Source organism: Symphodus melops (assembly GCF_947650265.1).
Source record: "Symphodus melops genome assembly, chromosome: 2".
Taxonomy (NCBI): Eukaryota; Metazoa; Chordata; class Actinopteri; order Labriformes; family Labridae; genus Symphodus; species Symphodus melops.
Window position 1 is genome coordinate 10,747,721 of NC_136692.1, and position 20,992 is coordinate 10,768,712.

A 20,992-nucleotide genomic window follows, 5' to 3' on the forward strand; every position below is an offset into this window, starting at 1 on the left:
TATAAAATGAATTATTTGTAAAGTATACATGTAAACTAATTCTATTGTTGCAAAGTATTCCATACTACATTAATACATTGTAGTATATAAGCTTATCAATGTTACAATGTTGAGGGGGTCCTTCGAAACATTTCTCACCTGAAAGGGATCCATGGTCTAAAAAGGTTCGAGAATCCCTGTGTTAAAGTAAAGGCATTCTGGGGGTATTCTCCCACCTCATGTCTTAGTTTTGCCATTTAGAAGGAAGGAAACACAAAATCACATCATGGACACAATCTTCCACATGCCTTCTTCACCCATCTTATCTCTGCTCCTTCTCGTGTGAGGAAACAGTTGCATGTAGTGTATACAAAACATAATGTGAGTCAGAGAGGGATTACAAGAGAAGGCAGGAGGGATTTAAGGAAAGAGGGCAGATTGGAGCCCCTTACTCTATTTGTGTGTGTTTGTGTGTGTGTGTGTGTGTGTGTGTGTGTGTGTGTGTGTGTGTGTGTGTGTGTGTGTGTGTGTGTGTGTGTGTGTGTGTGTGTGTATATGTGTGTATATGTGTGTATCGGTGCATATGAGCGTGCAATGCTGGGCCTTGGAGATGACTGTCAGCAGGCGGTGCCTCTGAGAGAGCGGAGAGTAGGGGGAGATGTTTCCAAAGGGGGGCCCAGTCTGTTACCAAAGGGAGGTGGAGATTTACTATCCCACCCAGTCAAAGTGTCTCACTGGTGCTCTGACGCACACATACACACTCATACACACACACTCTCTCAGACATACTGCAAACTCTCCACAGGAAACTCTGAGCCATAATGCGAAGGCACCTCAGAGCAGACGGGTGCATTGCTCAAACCAAGTGGGATCCGCTGTGGCTTTGATAGTGCGTTAATTACTCATGTGATGTGATACAGATGTCTGGGGGCTTCAGCCGAAAGTTTGCCTGACGCTTTCCAAGGGGGCCAGGCAGACATTTTAGAAGAGGTAGGTGAAAACCAAACGTATTTATTATTAATGGAGGGATCAGTTTGTGTGCTGTCACAGATCCCACTAGTGTCATGCTGATGCTAAACTGTGATGCTACTTGAAGGGCTGGCTGCTAAATAGTTCTTTGTGTACTTGGTGACAGCTGGGACTCTGAACAGGAAGAACTCAGGGCTATAAGAGTTGCCGGTGCTGTGACATGATGAAAAAGGCTTCACTAAGAATGTGACAGTTTGAAACTTTATCTGCTCTTTGGTTGGAGTTGTGGAGATGAATTTCCTCGGTTTTGTCCGGAGAGTTTGTTATTTTTGACTTTGAGGTGCCAGTAAAGGTGAAGTAATCAGTATGTTAAAATGGAATACAAAGTAAAATCATATACTTTACTTGGCTTTTTTCCTTTTCTTTTTTTTTTTATCATAATCTCATTTTTATTTCAACCTTTATTTTTGCAAGCAAATTTTTTTTTTTACAAAAATCAGGCCGTGGCCCTGTTTTCATGTAAAACAAATCTCTCTATTTTGTAACCACATGTTTAAATCTTTCTTAATTAGAAACAGAGGGGGAATGTAAAACTGAGGAAATCAGGGTCTCTCCATGAAGACAGCATGTGAAGACACAAAGCCTCACTTTGATGGTTTAACATTATAGTAAGAAAGACATAACCGAAGGTTTACCCTTCAAGAAATGACAAACGAGATGCCCATTGTGCTCTGCTGATGACTTGTCCTTTAAAGTCTGACAGAAACTACTGCTGGCATCCCCCCATCTGTGCCCCCATGACAATACTTTTTGAAGTCTTGAAGAAGTTATGTTACATCCCGACAGCTTTTGAAATGACAGTTTACATTCCTAGTCATTGACGCTTTTATTTTGGCTTTTCCTTAACTGGAGAAACAAATTGGAGTTGTAGGTTTTTCTTTCCCTCTATTGTCTAAAAAAAAAATACTAAATGTTCTTTGTGTAATCTGTTTTCTTCTCTCACCAGTGATATATTGAGACGGTCTTTCAATCACTGAAATCAAAGCGCCAAATGTCTTCCATAATGGGCACCCCGGCTGTGCATATGTTGCTGCTAATGGCCTGTATGGCAGCCAGAGGTATGTGCCAGACAAACAGAGCAGAAGCAGAGGAGGGCCTCCTTGTCCACTCCACCCTCCACTCTCCGGCTTACCACAGTACCACCAGCAGCCCTAGCACGGGGCCTGCCCTCTACCTGAAGACCCGGGGGGCTGATGTACAAGCTAGGGAACGTGCATATGAAGGAAATAAAACGAAGCCGCTTCAGATGTGCCATGAGAGGACGACTATAAATCACTATTTTAAGTACATCAATACGGTCATTTCCATCTTAGTGTTTGTGGTCGGCCTGGTCGGCAACGTCACCCTGCTGAGGATTATTTACCAGCACAAGTGCATGAGGAATGGGCCCAATGCCCTTATTGCCAGTCTGGCAATAGGAGACCTGATCTACATAATCACTGATATACCCATCACTGTTTTCAAGGTATGGTTTTCAATTGTTTTAAGTCATAACTCTATTTCTTAAAGCATCTTAATGACAGGTCTACTGTTTGACATGAACACATGCAGCAACAGTGGAGGTGATACAGTAGATAAAGTGGGATGCTACAGACAGGAAAAGCAGGGAATGCGTTTAAGGGAGTGCGCAAACGGGAAAGTGTAATCAGTGGGACGCTGTTATCATCTTTGTGTGGGCAGATTAGTGATGAGAGGAGCGGGGATATGGCTGTCTAAATAAACACTGTAATCACACATGGCAGTGCTGCATATTGACCTAGGACATGAATCTGTATCCTTTATCTAGAGATGATATATTTCAAAAACTAACTAAAAAGCTAATGTTTGCTATAAAATAAATGTGAGGTTCAAAAGTTAAAAACATTTATTTATTTTTTTTTAACTTTTTTTAGTTGTTCCCAGTTGAAATAACTTTTAAAGGTCAGCATAAAGGGATCAGAAAGAATAATTAAACTGATATATTCCCAGACATAAATCATCAGGATTAAACTAAACCATCCATCTGTACCACAGTGGGTAAAAAAAATCATTTCTTTCTTTGCAGATGATGCTGTATTTTAGAAACCGAACAGAAGCCTGCATTTCTAACCCAACCCCCTAACCTCTTTTAGTGCTCTATCATGCTTTATAGGTTGGCAGATTTACAGGAAAGGTATATCTGATGTCTTATTTCAACATGCCTAAAAAAATGCCCATACAGAACAGTTGTAGCGTGGTTTAAGGCACTTCAGCTTTTTTCTATCACTCTTGATCAAGTAATAACCAGTAAGTCTCCTTATATTAAACCCCTAACCCACAAGTTTTAATGCTCTCCAATCAATGCTATAAAAATGAAAACCCTTCATTGGTCCTTTTATCAACTTTTAAAAAATACAAACAAAAGTAATTATTTGTCCTGTTAAGTCCCGTAAACCAATCTTAGATTGATTGCTGCTTGTAAGTTTGTGCTATAACTTTTAGCACCTGAAAACTAATGTGTTTACTTATCACCATGGAATGGGCCTTTAAAATATGAGGCTTTTGTTGATCATAGATTATGCTTTGGGCTGCTTCTTTGGATTGATTAATATCAGTAAATAATGTGCTTTGTGTAAGAACCAAGAATGATGGTACAATGAAGTGATCAACCAACCACAACTCCAGTGTATTATTGGAGGCCATTTTACATGAGAACAAAATCGGAAAGCCACCTGGTTAGAATTAAGTCAGGACTTTGAGGGCAAAGGGACTTTGTAGTGCGAGCAACACATGTGCAAAGAGGAAACAAAATCTAACGGGGGGGGGGGGTTATACACAAACAAAGACAGAGCTGTGTCTACAATGTTAAGACCATGCTGCGGCTCCTTGTTCACATCCTCGAGGCCATGACAGTTGTTTCCAAAAATAATCGGCTACTTATACACTAAAAAACAGTGACACGCATGGGCCTCTTTCCTCTCTGGCTATTCTGTGCTTCTGGGAAACTTTCACAGCATGAGTAAACAATAGAAGGCCAGGAAGCCCCACAAAGTTCTTCCTCTGGCTTCAGCTGTGAGACAACTTTTTCAACGCAGGTTGTGTCTAAACGTAGGAAAGTGCCAAGTCCAGTTTGACGGAAAGAAAGGTCTCAACTCACACGGCCTTGACTTCATTTCCCGGAGGAAGTACTTTGATAAGAGGTTTTGGAGATCGCTCTGTTTTTTTAGTTTGGAGAAGTTTTTTATGTTTGCAGGAGGCGTGGACATTTTATCAGCTTATAAGTTCCACATGGTCTGTCCCAAACCTCCGTGTGACACACTGTATGCCATTGTGCACATGACGAATGTTGTGACAAACTCCCCTTAAATCAGTGTTTATGTCACAGTTGAATGTGTTCTTCTTCCTCCAGCTCCTGGCCGGGCACTTTCCCTTCGATGACAGTGCTGTTGGCATGTATCTGTGTAAGCTTGTGCCCTTCCTGCAGAAAGCCTCTGTGGGCATCACTGTTCTCAACTTGGTTGCCCTCAGTGTGGATAGGTGAGTACTTTCAGACTGAACACTGCTTTATTCTAAAGTCCCATTTACAGTTCTGATGTTCTTTAGTCACTAATAATATGTCCTATATAAACCGTAATGTACTTAATGCTATAATCCTGCTCTATTAGTGTTGAACAAATTACCCAAAATACAATTTGATTTGTATTTTTATATTTTTACAAATATTTTGTTTTAAAAACATTTTTAAACATTGCTGTGTTTTTTTTTGATAGGTTAAATAAATTGGTTAAGTATAACACATAGGTATTCTTCTAAGTATCTTGTTCAATTTAAATTAACTTTTCTCCCCTACAAAAGTTCTATTTGTGTTTTAAAACCTATAAAAGCAGCAGTTTTTCACTTAAGTTATTGAGCCTTGTAATGTGCAATGTAATTGTAGGCCCTGAAGACAAAGTAGAAGAATTTAGCCAACAAGCTTTATACATGTAGCGTCTTTTACAGACAACAGTTACCAAATGCTTCCAGGATGGATAAAGGGCAAATATGATCCAAATTTCAACAAGGGTAACACTCATATTATATTCAAAGATTAAACACCTGATAATACGGACAAGATATTTTTATCAATAGCTGAAAAATCAGATTCTATAAGAATACAATTAAACCTATCAGGAAGAGGACAATGAACTAAACTCAGTACTTTTATATGATTCTAGTTAAAGGGCCTTAGTATCTACTAAGTAGAGCTGATAATGATCAGCTTCAGTAAAGGTCATTACTGAAGGTGCATCTTTAATGTGAATCATTTATCTTTCTGCTCTTGTTTTTGTTGCCTTAATGTTGAAAACTTTTTAGATGAGGTCACGTAACGGAACCATTTGGAGTCATTTATTTTAAGTGTATGAGTTGATGATATTCTATAGAGCCTACATGATGTTAAAAAAAGGCTCCATATAGAAACTTTTATAATAGTAGCTTAATAGAAATTCCTTAATGAATAAATGATGAAGAACAAGTGCAGAAATGGAGTGTCATCTTACTTCATACACTATAGACAAAACTCTATAGCTCTGAAGCTCCTAGGTTCATCTGGGCAGATATATTTAATGACCTCTATTATAAGAAAAAAAAACATGCAGAGCTGTACAGTTGTGTTCAAGAGCAGATGTTTTTCTGTGTATTATTGAAGTACTTAAAACTAGTTTGTATCTTATCAATGTTGGAGCAAGAGAAAAAAGGTGGTTACATTACCACTTAGTAAAATATAAATGCCGCCATGTTGTTCAACAAAGAAATTCAAATGTGTCATGAAAAATATATTGTTTTTGCCATAAAATCTTGATGCAGGATTTTACTAAAACATTTCGACAAGTGGTTTCCATTAATGAAACAAACAAGCAAACAAGGATTCAGTGCACGAGAAACACGAGCCAACAGACAGACCCCTCTGCCAACATGGGGACAGTCTGTTTGGAGGCATCACAAAAATATAAATATTAGATATTCAAAATAAACAATTGATCGTCTCTCCTCATCAATTCTTAACCTTTTGATAGTCTTTGCTGACTGAGCAGTTTTTTTGTGCTTGGTGCGCTGCCATGCATAGAGGAAAATGTTAGCTTTATCAGTCAGGGGAGAAAATGATGAATTTACGGATTTCTGCTAAATGACTGAAAGCAGCTGAACAACAGCAACTCTGTGTCCAATAATATAGCTTCACTTTCATTTCGTGGTTACTGTGTTACTTTTTATACAAGAGTGTTTACATTTTTGTTCATATCCCAGGAGGGATAAATATCATCATAACACCTGCTGAAGTAACTTTAATTTAATCTAATAAACTTCCCATTTTATGTGTGAGCATGTGATGACAAAACGCTATATAGGCAATACAAAACATACAAAACATGGTGTTTGAGAACGATAAAGTTAGTTCAACTGTAATAGGAAGAGATAAAACATGCAAAATGAAAGCAAGTGAAGAAAAGACGAAATTCAAGCCTCATGGGAACGTTAAAGTGTTGTAGTGAAAGGGCCTTCAGTGCGTTCATGTTCATCTGAGAGTCTGAGCTGGTAACAAAGTCCACGCTGAAGTGTGTAAGTGGGATTGTGAAAGAATCATATGGGGCCATCGTGGGGTGGAGCTGGGGGGGTGGGGGGGGGGGGGGGGTGGTTAGGAGCTGCCACCGTGTCAAATAAACTTCAAAATGTCTTATATGTCTTCATCTTTGTGTCTTTACAGGTACCGGGCTGTTGCATCGTGGAGCAGAGTTCAGGGCGTGGGCATCCCTGTGTTTACAGTCATTGAGATTTTGTCCATCTGGGGGCTTTCACTCTTCCTCGCTGTTCCTGAGGCCATTGGCTTCAGAATCGAGGAGTTCCCCTACAGGAACGAAACCCTCCGCACCTGCATGATCAAACCCAGGACTGCGTTCATGACTGTACGCCATCATCCTTTCTTTATCATTTCTGGATAGAACATTTATAGTGGAATGTTTTTGTGTCCTGATGTTTATACTTGTTCGGGGGCCAAGATGTGCCGTGTAATAGAACGTTGTGTTAACATACTCAAATGGACAGTGTTTGAATCTGCAAATAGAAGACAAAACATTACCCGACTGATGAGATAGGAAGCCCAGCTGTTTACAGAGATTACTAAAAGTGAAAGTGCAATTCCATTGAGCAAAAAGCACATGTTGTTTTGTTGGGAGTTAATGTGTGTTTGTAATGGCCAGTTGGCACAGTTTTGTTCTATTTTGGTTCTAGGGACATTCATCAATCAAGTGCAACATTTCCTGCATGGACAATATATTATTAATAACACAAGTCAATTAGAGCCCTTTATATGTAAGGATGGGCAACTGAATCCATATGAACTTTTAAACGAGTAAATGACTATTTGAATCTAAAATGATATGAGTGCAGTATAACCTTAAGAATCAAACCTGCTTTACTTTCTACAACAAAGTGATTTTCCCCTTTTTTTTGCATCGTCTGAGCACATAATTGATTGCAGGCCAACTGCAATTACTTAGGCCCGAGATCTGTGGGGGCTGAAGCTGAGCCACATGTGCCCAACACAAAGTCTCTCTATCAGAAATGAGAACTCTTTACTTATTAAAATGGCATTTTAACTTTATCTTTAAACAACATCCTAACTAAATGAACTTTTTTTCTGCTTGTCATTGAGATTGTAAAAATAAGAATGAAAAAATGTGTAATATTTTGAAAATGTGCAATATCTAAAGAGCATGATGACGTGGCGTTTTAGAACCAGCCAGATGTCCCAGAAGTGGCTTGTTTTCAGAGTTGCTACTCTACAAAAAAGCCCACATGTGGCACTCACATGGAGCACAATGATTTGGAGTACAGGGGTAGAGTGGTAGTGGTTTACCTCGAGCTCATAACATTTAGGTAAAGATTTGTATAAGTTGGATATGTAATCAGAATCACAGCATCTTAAGTGTTACTAACATCTTAATATCTGTTCGTTTATCTGTAGTTCTACGTGAATGCAAAAGACTGGTGGTTGTTTGGCTGCTACTTTTGTGTACCATTGGCCTGCACGGCTATATTCTACACTCTAATGACCTGCGAGATGCTCAACCACAGGAACGGCAGCCTTCGGATAGCCCTCAGTGAGCACCTCAAACAGGTAACTCTAAATAATAATGTAGTAAATAACCCATAAATCATCATAATTTCAGGTACTTAGGGCCATGAAAACATTTGTGAGCCTTGCATATTGACTCTAACCATAACCCTTTTTCTTCACATTATCCATTATACAAATGTCTTTATCTCATATACAATGGTGTGATGAATTGTATTTTGTCTCCCTGCAGAGGAGGGAGGTGGCCAAAGCTGTCTTCTGCCTTGTTTTCATCTTTGCCCTCTGTTGGTTTCCATTGCACCTCAGTCGACTCATTAGGTGGACAGTTTACACTGAGCATGATAAAAAGCGCTGCAAGCTGCTCAAGTAAGTTAATGGCTCAACAACTCAATTACACACATCTTTGAATGTCTTTTTTTTAAATGAAATAAAAGTCTGACCTCTTTAAAAAGACCAGGAAGTGTTTTTTTTTATCCATTGAAGGGTGAGGATAATATGGATAAAACACTGATAATGATTTTCTCTTCCCATTTTCAGTTTCCTCTTGGTTCTGGATTATGTTGGTATCAACCTTGCAACAATCAACTCCTGCATAAACCCCATTATCCTCTTCTTTGTGAGCAAGAAGTTTAAAAACTGCTTCAAGGTACATTGCCTGCCTTAAGCTGATGGATATGAATACATTTAACACATCCACATACACGTAATCCCTCTTCCTCTCCTACTCAAACATAAACACACACTAACACGAGAGTTGTGTGGCCAGTAAAGAAAACAGTGAACTCATGTCTTTATCAGTGACACAGAGGATATGACTGTGATGACATTCCATGAGCAACATGTAAAACCATTTCAGTGATTTATGTACACTCTTTGTATAGCTGTGTTCAAGCCCTGTAAATGTCTGTCAGAGGGAACTGGGCAAGAGGTTAACCATGCCTCCAATTAGCACATTATTTAAGTCGTTGCAGACAGGAGGGTAAGCAATGAGATAAAAGCTGCAAACATTTTGTCAATATCTTTTGGTCGTGTCCAACTACCTTTAATCTCAGCTCCAGATTTAACAACACATTTAATGTATCAATTACGACGTATAGAGCAGGATTAGGGCAGAATATTGGCATGGGCAATACTTGGAACATGGTAGCCATGAGTAGATTATAAAATCCAGATTATCTTTATCTAAAAGGAACTTTTTTAACAACCACATCCAGAATTTTAAAATTCAGCAACAGGTTGTACCAGCATTGTGTATATTCACACAAATCTTTGTTTAAATATAAGGTCTAGTTTACGTCAGCGTTTAGCTTCTACTTTCATTTTAAGTGTTGCACCAGCAGAGATAGTACCAGTGCAGGCATACATTTTACCCTAATCTCACATCTAGCTTTTAAAAGGTGGAAAGTCCTCCAGAAATCTAGAGATGCTATCATTTGGAGCATGAGGAGGAGCAGAGCAATGTGTTCTCTTTTATAGATTATACTTAATGTAGATTAAGCTGTCATCATTTTATCATGAAGCTTTGTAACATTTAAAATAGTCCTATATTTTCATCAGTTTGCGGATTAACAGTATATAACCAAAGTTAACATTAGCCGTCAGGTCAGCTCTAACGAGGGCACTGCGGACACAAACAGCATGCAACCTAAAGAATGCAGCAAAAATCCATCCAGCTCCTTCTTCTACATTTGATTGTTGAACAATTATAAAATCATGTCTTAAGTATTAGTTTCAACACTTTCACTTGCAGCTCTATCATACTTTACTTTGTTCATAGACCCTCATGCATAGCTATGTATGTCATCTAAACTGTTGACTAAAATAAGCCAGCATCTACACTTCTACTTGTGGTTTAACCTTATCATCAAACATTTTGCAATAAATAGAAATTAACCTCAGAAAAGTTGTGACCATTTGATAAAATTGTCCTTTTTTCTTTGCATTTTATTTCTAGTCATGTTTGTGCTGCTGGTGCTACTCAGACAACCAGCTGAGCAGCATCGGACCCATGAATGGTACCAGTATCCAGTGTAAGAGCCCAGAGCCCAACAACCTCAACACTGATCGTAGCATCAAGAAGGACAGCGACTGATATCTCACCTGAGGAATATTTTCAAGCACTTCCATATATTCAGCAGCTTTTAAAGTATGATTTATTCCACCCTCAATTATATACATCAACAAGATAAATTCACATCCTAATGGACCACTGAAGCAACATATGAGCCTAGCAGTGATGAAAAAGGGACTGGAGTCAAACGGAACTAACAATGGATTTAGTGCTCTTAAGTTACCAAAGCCTCTCAGCAGGCAAAAACTTCCTGAAGCAAACTCCTTGTATTCCCATACCCAAAGACAGTAATGCTGGGACGTGAGAGAAGACAGGAGGGAGTGGGATGAGAAGGATGACTCCTCTTAAACAGGATGCAACTGAATGGTGACCATAAATTACTCTCGATCTGTAGCTGAGTGTGCTATTCCTGTAAAGGGCAATACTACTGGGAAGGATGCACAAAGCTACAGGAAGGAAAAGCAGACCACTTGCTGTCAGAGGTAATTATTGGACATGAGAATGTTCTTTACCCAGGAGTACACAACTCATGGACAGTGGAAAACTGGAAAGTATGTCACTGCTTGTGCAAGGATTATTTTCCCACTAAACATGCAAGCTGTTATGTAGTTTATTTTTCACACTATATTTTGTGGTATAAATGAAAGAATGTTGTTCATTGCCCCTGATTTGCCTCCTTTTGCAATCATTTTAATGATTCATCAAGGAAAAAAATAGGGAATGTCTTTGAGCAAAAGATGCACAATCAAAACCCAAACCTCTTGTTAGTAATCTCTAAGTTTAAAATGTCACTAAAGAATCATGTCTAGTATCAGAATAAACCAAATTGCAATGGCACAAAATCGTGTAGGCCTATAGGAGTTAGAGCAGATATGGCACACTATCATAATATCAGATGATATAAGATATAATACAGCAAGATATTATAATTAATTGATGAATTACGACAGGTCTGATATCATATTAGACTAAAAACTGTGAATTTAACCAAGTATAACCAATTGTGACTTAATTGCTGGTACATAGCCGATGAAATATAAATACATAAAGTGTCCACTTTCATAAGTGTTAAATCGCAGTATTAGTAAGTATTTAACTCGGAACATATCGTATCATGATGAGGCTAATGAGCTTTGCAGTAAGTGTTGGTGGTGGTTGACACCAATCACAAAATGGTTAGTTTGGCATTTTGTAAGTTATGCTCTATGGCTTTCACAAAGCTATAGATAAGACTGGAAAAAGGCGGCGCTAGCTAGCTAGCTAACAGTTTCTATCTAAATATAACAAAATCCAACTACCAGCATTTAGTTAGCTTAATTTGTATGAAACCAAAGTGTTAAAGTGGCCTTTTTTCCTTCTGAGCCTTGGGAACTGTTTCCTTGAGTTTTCATTCTTCAGCTACAAGCTAGCGAGCAGCTCACTTTCCACAGGCTGTAGCTTTATATTTAAAGAGCAGCTTGCTGGTTAATATATACATGTCTTTTACCATAATAAAAACCAAAACATGTCACAAAATGATTGTTGATGAGGCCAAAACTTGATTTCATATGTTCTACATGACATAAGAATGCAAATTAAAATAAAACAGTTTCCATTTTTAATCAATCTGCTTTAAACTTATTCTTTTTTAAAAGTCAATATAGCATGATATTAAATCACATAGTTGTACATACATTTCTCCAACACTTAGCAGAACTTATAATCCTAAGTGTATCAGGAAACTGTCATTGAGCTCACTCCTTTCTGTCTCCCTCATCTGCTCTTTCTCTCTTAATGCACAGCTGTGGGTGCACAGAAAGGGCATATATCGGGTTGGCATTTTTTCAGTAAGATACTGTATTTGATTTATTATGATGGAGTGATTCCTGACTGGCTATATTGGACTGAATCTGTCCTGTACTTATGTGCAAACCTCAAGATTTATAAACTGCGTCTGCACATGCTGACGTGATGGGTGATGTGACCTGTGAGCAGTTGTTAGAGTTAAAATAATGCATAACACTGAGGATACAGAAGTTTTTGCGGACATTGGTGATTGGTGATTCAACAAACATAGGATTACCACACATTACATCCTATCTGGTTGTCTGTTTTTGATGAATAACAAAAGTAACGTAAACATAATGATTCTAGAGGTCACTGTATTATTTTGTAAAATTGTGTTTTCCTGCACATCGAATCACTGGGGTCACATACAAAGTTATAACTAATTCTAAACAAAAATTTAAAGAGTATTAACTAAAAAAGAAGATGATCTTTTTGTGATCATAGTCAGCTCCCAAACAACTATGCCTTATAGTGTTTAAGTGTGAACACACCTGTGTGTTTTAAACTGTGTTAGCTCTGTGTTTTTATATACTTGCACTTCTTTTGTTCTTGTGTTTTTCACACTTGTGTACAGATGAACAGGCCATTTCTGTATAATATTATTTAACCACTATTCATTGGAGTGTTATTCTGTAAAAATTAAATTGATATAACTGATATACCATTAAATGCTGCTGCTTAAACTAATGAATACATTTCCATCGCTGTATAGGTTTATTTCACCATCTTACTAATATTGGTTTCTCTGGGAAGTCAAGAGGGCCCTTCTGTTTTTCATCTGAGTCTGTGAGAAAGAGGCGTCTGGGAGTGATTTGAAGCACACTGTGACCTGCTTGGCAACTGAGCCCTTAGGGTTGCTAATGTCAGCGGAGAGGATGTGAACCGCTTGGATGGTGGGAATTTGATACTTATAACTCAGTTCTCATCTGTTGCCAAAAGAGAATTGAGGGAAACAATGTTTGACTGTTACTAATCCACGTTTGAGTCATATATTAACAAGGATGTGGCAGGAAGAACACTTTATATTTTTATTGTAAACGTTACATAATTTCAGCATTAAGTGCATGTCAAAAACATTTAAACTTCTGTTGGTATTTTTTGTGACATGCTTCTTTACCATCCATTAAATTAACAACTCATTTTATTTTTTAAAAAGTATCTTATAATTAAATGTCTACTTTGCTGTGACCAAATATCACACTGTAGCTTTCAAAAGAAGACAAATACCAGAGGCATGAAATCCTATACACAAAGTTGCAGTACCCCCAAAAGCAACAGACCAGTGAAGCAGCTGTGGCTTTATCAGTTGTTGGCCTGTTATGTGTTTTAGAGGGTTGGTGATATGTCCCAGGCAGGTCATAAAGTTTATGAAACTGGTTCATGTTCCTCATATGAAATCATCTTACTATCAGGTTACAATTACCCGGAGTAAATACAAAACAGCTTGAATCAGTGGTTGCTATGTTATAACATTTCACAGCTAAATGAAACCGGATGAAAAAACAACAACAACAACAATATTAGGGTGAAATATGTTGGAACATGTTTATGCTTTTCTGGGAAGTAAGAGAGAAATCAGCAGCTGAGAGGAAAGTGAGTGAGAGTGACTCAGAGGAGTTTGAGCTCTTTAGAATTTGGTGGGAACCTTAAATCTTGCCAGAAGTGAATTGAATAAAGCTCAAAAACAAATAATAAAGTATCTCAAAGATCCTAAGAGCTTCTCAGTGAAAAGCTTATTCAGATTTGGTTGATAATATAGTAACAGTACCTTTAGAGGGCATTTCCTTTCAGAAAACTAGAACAAGCTGGATTTTAAACAAAGAGTTTTGGTAAAAATTAATTTTCAAACTTGGAAAATGATACCCATGATAAGAGAGCTCATGATGGGAAATGTGGGCGAGGTATAAAAATTAACTTTTGTTTCCCTTTTTTTTTTTACTTTAATTTTGAATGAATGTATTTTTACATTATCCTTTAACATTTGAGTACATACATTAATAATGATTATCAAATTAAAAAGATACAAATTTGACATTTATCTATCTATCTAAAAAAAAAATCTTCTCATGAGTTGAATATGACAAATATATGTTAAATGCTCCAAGAACCATTATTTAATGAAACTACAGGTAAACAAAGTAAAAGAAATAAATTCTCTTGTTTTTTGAAAAAAGAGACTCAGAGACTCTGTATGCACTCATGTTGTTGTTTAGGAGCAGTTGAACTGAAGTGAACACCCTCAGAGAGTCTGAACATTTCCTGACACAAAGGCCTGTGGCTGACGTATTAAGATAAATTAGTAATAGTTGAACAATTGCAGACTTGTTTATTCCTCTGACAAAAGAGGTGCACTTTGGCTGATACATTATAACTCAGGAATCAGACAGTATGTCTCCTCCTTTGTTGTGCATTGATTATTACTATTCTTCAGACCTATCCATTCTGTTTACCCCGACTATTTCTGCAAGGCACGTACTGTTCGACTTACTCCACCCTACAATAATGGCTCTGATTCAGAGAGACATAACGGACGCCACATCCTTTAGAATGCTAAAATCTGTTTTGGGTCTGATCAAACACAACATATGTTTATCTACCCGGCCCTTACACGACTGTACCCTGTTTGCTACTTTGCATGGTAATGCCTCCAAGCTATCCACCATGGCACTCGCTTACACGACTTGTGGCAAAGACTATTTCTAATTCATAAAAGCCAAAAGGATCAATTCAAAATTCATGAACAATCTGTCCTGCTACAACCAGTGATTTCTGTGACTGTGGGGCAGTGGAGACACGGTGCCACAGAAAGGAAGGTTCTGCCTCCCCTCATCTTACAAGAAGACACAAAGACTCACAAAGACACACAGACTTAAATAGACTCACACATGTGCATGTACACGTGCAAACAGCAGAAAGGTACAAAGAAAGTTCAGATGGCGACAGACAGACAGACAGACAGACAGACAGACAGACAGGCAGGCAGGCAGGCAGACAGACAGACAGACAGATAGATGTATCTATGATTAATGAATTTATCAAATCAGAATTACCTCAAGAACTCTGTTTGCTCATGTTTTTTATGGCTGCTTTTGTATACGTCTTTCACTGAGCTTTGTGTCTATTTTCTACTGTAGGCAAAATACACTTACTATAAATGGTTTTATTTTATTAGGTTTTATTATGTTCAAGTCTTATATGAATCAGAAATTACATTGTAGACCTGTCATTCAAATAAGAAAAAAAATCATTTTAGAAAGTAGAAGGCCATAAAATGACAAAACAATAAGGCCAGTCTGATTCTTGTATTTAAACTTCTTTTATAGCGTTCAAAACACAAGTCTGGTGTAGCAGTAATTGTTAATTCACATTGCCATCTGCTGGTAGAATCACAGATCATGTGGTCAATAAGAATGAAGAGCAACCAAACAGCTCCAACTGATTCAGGGAAAATGTTATCTCTTCGTCGATTGGCTAAAATACGTCACTTCACCCAATCACATTCCACTTTGTAGGCGGCTCTACAGACGAACCCCCCAAACAGGAAGTGCAAACTCAATAGCAATTACTTTTTCGGAAACTTTTAATAGCGCAGATCTTCCAAATAAACGATTCTGTTTTGTATTTAGGAAACCGAATGACGAACCAGCGGTAGTTCTACTCTATCGTGTTAAAAAAATAAGATGTTTTTAACTGCACAGCATGATTGGTGACCTGTTTTTTTGTTGTTTACATGGTGAAACAGCTGAGAAGCTAACGTTAGCTAACAGGCTAGCATGATAAAATCAAGTCATATGAGCTGGTAATTATCCGAAAGCTTTGTACCTCATGAATGAAACTTTGCGTGCACAGCTGAGAGGTTTGTTTTGGTTATCTGTCAGGAGCTGGACGTGAATGTGTCGAGCAGCGTTTGTTAGACAGGTGAAATAGTTCTGGTCAGTTTCTAAGGCCTCTCAGCGTCTTCATGTCAGGATGCCTTGTTCCTTTGGGAACTGGAGGAGATGGATCCGGCCGCTTGTCGTCGTGCTCTACATTTTGTTGCTCTTAGTGGTCCTGCCGTTGTGTATCTGGGAGCTGCAGAAGTCAGAGGTCAGTCCGAGCAGTCACTGGAAGTGATATATATGGTGTTTGTTCGTTTGAATGCAGAGTTTGAGTGCACTTTAGCATATTTATACTCCAATACTTCACTTTAGTTAACGATTCTGAGGTCATTCCCTCCAGTAATGTTGCATTGATTTCTATTGATATGTATTTTAATACTAATCTACAATCCAAATGATATTTTATTATTCCCTCCACCTCATTCACTTCAGATCAACTATATAACTAACTTATTTAGAAAATTAACTTAAGTAAAGTGCAGTGATCACTGCAACACCTTTTTCAGCCATTTAGGCCCTTTAAGGGAAAGAACTCATTTTAACTATTCTTATGAAGATCCCTTCTTAAGTTTTTCTGAGTGAAAAGAGTCTGAATGAAAGCGCTATAATAAATGATATATAATGTTTCTGTCAGCAATTCAAATGTCAAACTTTTGAAAATAATATTTTTTGTTGATAAAGAGTCTGGGTGATCTTGACTCTGACTGCATATCAGGTGTATAAAAAAACAAACATTAATTTGAACTTTTTCCTGTCATGAATGCATGGTAAAAGCTGTTAAATAACTTTGTTTTTCTATGTCATGATGCCAGGCTGGCATTCATTATAAAGCATGGTTCATTGCTGGAATATTCGTCTTCATGACCATTCCTATATCATTATGGGGCATACTGCAGCATCTGGTTCACTACACTCAGCCGGAGCTTCAGAAACCTATAATCAGGTGAAGATGCCAACGGTCGCTATAATCCAAGAACAATCGTCTTAAACTGCTTATTCATCTTTTATCCTTTTTTTTTATGTTCTGATTTTCTCAGGATATTATGGATGGTCCCAATTTACAGTTTGGACAGTGTGAGTTCTTAATCTGATCTAGTAAATCTAAAATTGAGTGAATGCCTTAACTTTCATAAATGAAATATCCCTTGATGTAATGACCGTTTTTGTTTTCTCTTAAATCTTGCAGTGGATTGCGTTAAAATACCCCAGCATTGCAATTTACGTGGACACATGCAGAGAATGCTACGAGGCCTATGTCATCTACAACTTCATGACCTTCTTGCTGAACTATCTGGAAAATCAATACCCGAGTCTGGTGTTGATGCTGGAGGTCCAGGAGCAGCAGAAACACCTGCCCCCTCTGTGCTGCTGTCCACCCTGGCCAATGGGAGAGTATGTTTCCCTTACAAATACTTTACTCTAACAATAGTGATTTGAATTCCCCCCTGGCGACAAATAGTTATTTGAATTGAATTGAATTATTTACATGAAAATCAGGTGGGACCTTTTCAATGCTTGAGTGGTTCACTTTACTTTGTGGCCGCTGACACATCACTCAACTATCCAAATGCTTAGTGTGCATCCAGTTCTAACAAAGAATTTGGTGTAAAATTAATCATTGTTCAAGTTTTATGGCCATACTCTCATTTCCTTGCTGTTAGTTTGAATTGCTTACATGAGGAAATTGAACCAGCATTAAAAAATAGTGAGCATTTTAGGATTTCAGTTTTGATAGTTCGGCAAAAAAAATAAAATAAACAATAGGAATGAAGGAAATGAAAGGATTGAACTTTGATTTAGTTTGTCTCGAGGCACATGTTTTTTTTTTATGTTTTGAGAAATGTTTTCTTCCCAGCACATCAGGCAAACAAATCATTTACAGTGATGAGCTTTTGGCCCAGCCTCAGTCAGTCAAAACTGTAACTGGTTAACTTTCCCATGTGCAGTTAATTTAGAGTAAAGGTTTTTTTTTTTTTTTTTTTTTTTGTTGTTGTGGACATCAGCTCGTCTTTCCTGAAAGATGAGCAAGAAACAAATCATATAAGACGTAAATCAATTAAGTCCAGTCAGCAGGCCTGTTGTATTTATTTTTTATTGTACATAGTTTATTAATCCCTGAGGGAAATTTTTGTTTGCCACTCTGTTATGAGAGACATCTTCGGACACGCATAGGCCTGAAATACACACATGCACAAACAGGACCTGTGAACATGCATTAGTAGAGAGGTGTCAGAGTTGGGCTACTACACATGCAGGGAGCGCACTGGAGTTGTTGGCTCGTTGTGTGCCTTGCTCAAGTGACAGAGCCTCGGAAGAACTCGGGAAGTGACCTGACAACTCTCCAGCGACCAGACTAATTGCCCTATTAGTCTGAACTTGAACTGGGGCAATACCAACCCTTCGGTTCACAAACCAAAGCCCCTACAGACTGAGCTCCTGCTGCCCATTGACAGTGTGGTTTAATTTAAAATGTTCTGAATACACGGATGATTTGCCTACCATATTTCATATTACTGTTATTGTTTTTATTCAATAGAAGTGTCTCACTCAAAGTATAAAGTACAATAAACAAGTTCATTTATGGAAATTATAATCTGCTTTGCAGGGTGTTGCTGTTGAGATGCAAACTAGGAGTGCTGCAGTACACAGTTGTTAGACCCGTCACAACAGTGATTGCCTTGTAAGTAGACTCTGCTCTCAGTGAACTCCACGTTTTTATTCTGTTCTCTCCCTGCTCTTTATTCACTGTCGGCTTTCTATGACTCTAATGACTGTTTTTCTCCCCTCTCCAAGGATCTGTCAGCTCTGTGAAGTGTATGATGAAGGCAACTTTAGTTCAACTAATGCATGGACGTACCTGGTCATCTTCAACAACATGTCACAGCTGGTAAAACTGCTGCTGCTTTTTTTTTTTTTTTTAAAGAAACAAACAAGCCTAATTGTAATTTGCCTTTATGAAAAGTATATATTGTATGAGGGGTCCTGGGAGCACGATGAGATGTCTCTGTCTTTCTGCTGCTCTCGCTCTAGTTCGCCATGTACTGCCTGGTGCTGTTCTACAGAGCTCTCAGAGAGGAACTGAGTCCAATCAAACCAGTGGGCAAATTCCTTTGTGTCAAAATGGTGGTGTTCGTCTCTTTCTGGTAATTTAAAGTGTGTTCATACTGAGAAGAAATGTCGGACAGCCGCTCTGCAAGAGTTACATAGTGACCTTGCTTGTACAGTTTACAGTGTATCCTGAGATATTTTCCCCCTTTAAAATCTTTTAGGCAGGCTGCTTTAATTGCTTTGTTGGTGAAAGTGGGCATCATCTCGGAGAAGCATACATGGGAATGGCAGAGTGTGGAGGCTGTTGCGACTGGCTTACAGGTAAAAGAATAACTGCATGTGCTGATTTAATGCAGTTTCTACTTGTTGCGTCTGATACAACTTGACTCCGTTTTATTCCCAGGACTTCATCATCTGCGTGGAGATGTTTCTGGCAGCCATTGCTCATCACTTCAGCTTCACCTACAAGCCTTACATCCAGGAGGCCGAGGAGGGTTCGTGCTTTGACTCTTTCATGGCAATGTGGGACATCTCGGATGTCAGAGCAGACATTACTGAACAAGTCCGCAATGTTGGTAGGTGCCGTCTGGAGTACTTTTTTTTTATTAAATGCACTTTATCTGTTGAATGTTCTTAAACATGGGGAATGAGGTAAAGCTTGTTTTTTTTTATTCTCACTTGCAGGGAGAACAGTCATGGGTCGTCCAAGGAAATCCTACTTTGGTGAGGCGGAGAATGACGGAGAGCGGTCTGGCCTGCTCTCTCAGGGGTCCCAAGATGTCATAACAGAGGCAGCATCCAACCCTGTGTCGCCCAACGGTCAGTACCAGGGCCTGGGCAGGACCCTGGCACCACACTCTCTGTCAGCTCCTGCTGGACTCAGCTCGGCCTTGTGGGATGAAGAATACGAGGCTCAACCTGAAGAAACCCCTGAAGGAGAAAGGACCGACCAAACCAAAGAACCAGCAGAGGCAGATCTCATCGTGATCACCTAGACAAGCATTCAGTTCTCACGTCACCCACAGACTACCAGACGTGTTTGGGCAGGACGCACATTCAGCCTGACTGTTTTCTGTCAGACGTGACTGTACTGATCAACTAAAAAGTAAAAGTAGAAGTGACAGTGGTATGAATGTTCAGTGAAGTTATGGCACTAACTGACTGGTAGATAAAGTGCATTTGATGCCCGTTGGTGTCACACTGGGGAGTTCTATCCATTCCTATGATCTGCCAGGTCTCATGTTCCTTTAATTAGTAAAGACTTTTAGCCATTGTCTTGGTCACGTTAAGTCATGTCACGATGTCAGATAGCCGCTAAAGAGAAATATGCAACTTTTAAAAGTTACTTTAACTTCACTTTATTTTGGTTTAAAGTGATATCAGATGTTGATGAAATAAGTCAATGCAAATTCACCATTTTAAAGCACATTAGAGTCTGGATGACTTTTTTGTAAGGCTAAAGGATGTGTAGAAACTGAGCAAGAAGAGCAGAAGCAACAATTATTTGAATTGCACGATTAGGACATGGAACAAGTAGGTTGGAGCTTTGCACATGGGGAGATTTGTCTTCCAGTCTGACATCACTAACAAGTTAAATTTCATAGGTTGGTAACACCAAAGTATCAGATCATAAGGTAATTCAAACTGAACAATCGGCACAATCTAGTTCAATCCTGTTTGTGCTTTACTGCTTACAGCTCACTCTTCATTGATATCTATACTGTAGTCTTCTCACATGCCTTGTGTGCAGTAGAGCTTCTTTATCCACTGCATCAGTATTCATACTCTGGGATGATTTACTTACTATCATGGCACAGAAGCCATTTTCAAGAGTTTTTCAAGCTCTTTCGTCGTGATGACTTCCATCCTTTGTGCAGGAAAAATCCATGTTTAACGCACAGTGTCGGACAACAGTTTGTGTCACAAAAATCAAACGATATTAAATCAGCAGCATCACCTGTGTAATATCCAGCTAGAGAATGTTGCATTGCCTTATAGGATTTGATTTTACTGAGCTGACGGGGTCACATCAGAGCTGATGGATTTTAGTCCAATTCCATCTCTGACAGGCTCCTCAATAAACTACGTTTT

General features: G+C 38.5%; 2 protein-coding genes across 2 annotated transcripts; both read left to right on the forward strand.

Moving 5' to 3' along the window:
* The first annotated feature begins 728 nt into the window (after positions 1-728).
* Positions 729-12,662, forward strand: ednraa (endothelin receptor type Aa). The gene is made up of 8 exons (XM_079338651.1): positions 729-969; positions 1,955-2,473; positions 4,376-4,503; positions 6,707-6,905; positions 7,967-8,119; positions 8,310-8,443; positions 8,615-8,723; positions 10,032-12,662. The coding sequence occupies exons 2-8, from the start codon at positions 2,000-2,002 to the stop codon at positions 10,167-10,169; spliced, it is 1,335 nt and encodes a 444-aa protein (XP_079194777.1). The 5' UTR covers positions 729-969; positions 1,955-1,999; the 3' UTR covers positions 10,170-12,662.
* A 2,817-nt stretch (positions 12,663-15,479) lies between these two features.
* On the forward strand, positions 15,480-20,942 carry tmem184c (transmembrane protein 184C). Its single transcript, XM_079338265.1, has 10 exons — positions 15,480-16,061; positions 16,666-16,796; positions 16,891-16,927; positions 17,040-17,245; positions 18,459-18,533; positions 18,647-18,740; positions 18,884-18,996; positions 19,123-19,222; positions 19,305-19,476; positions 19,586-20,942. Exons 1-10 carry the CDS (start codon positions 15,945-15,947, stop codon positions 19,894-19,896), a joined length of 1,356 nt encoding a protein of 451 aa, XP_079194391.1. The 5' UTR covers positions 15,480-15,944; the 3' UTR covers positions 19,897-20,942.
* Positions 20,943-20,992: the final 50 nt, after the last annotated feature.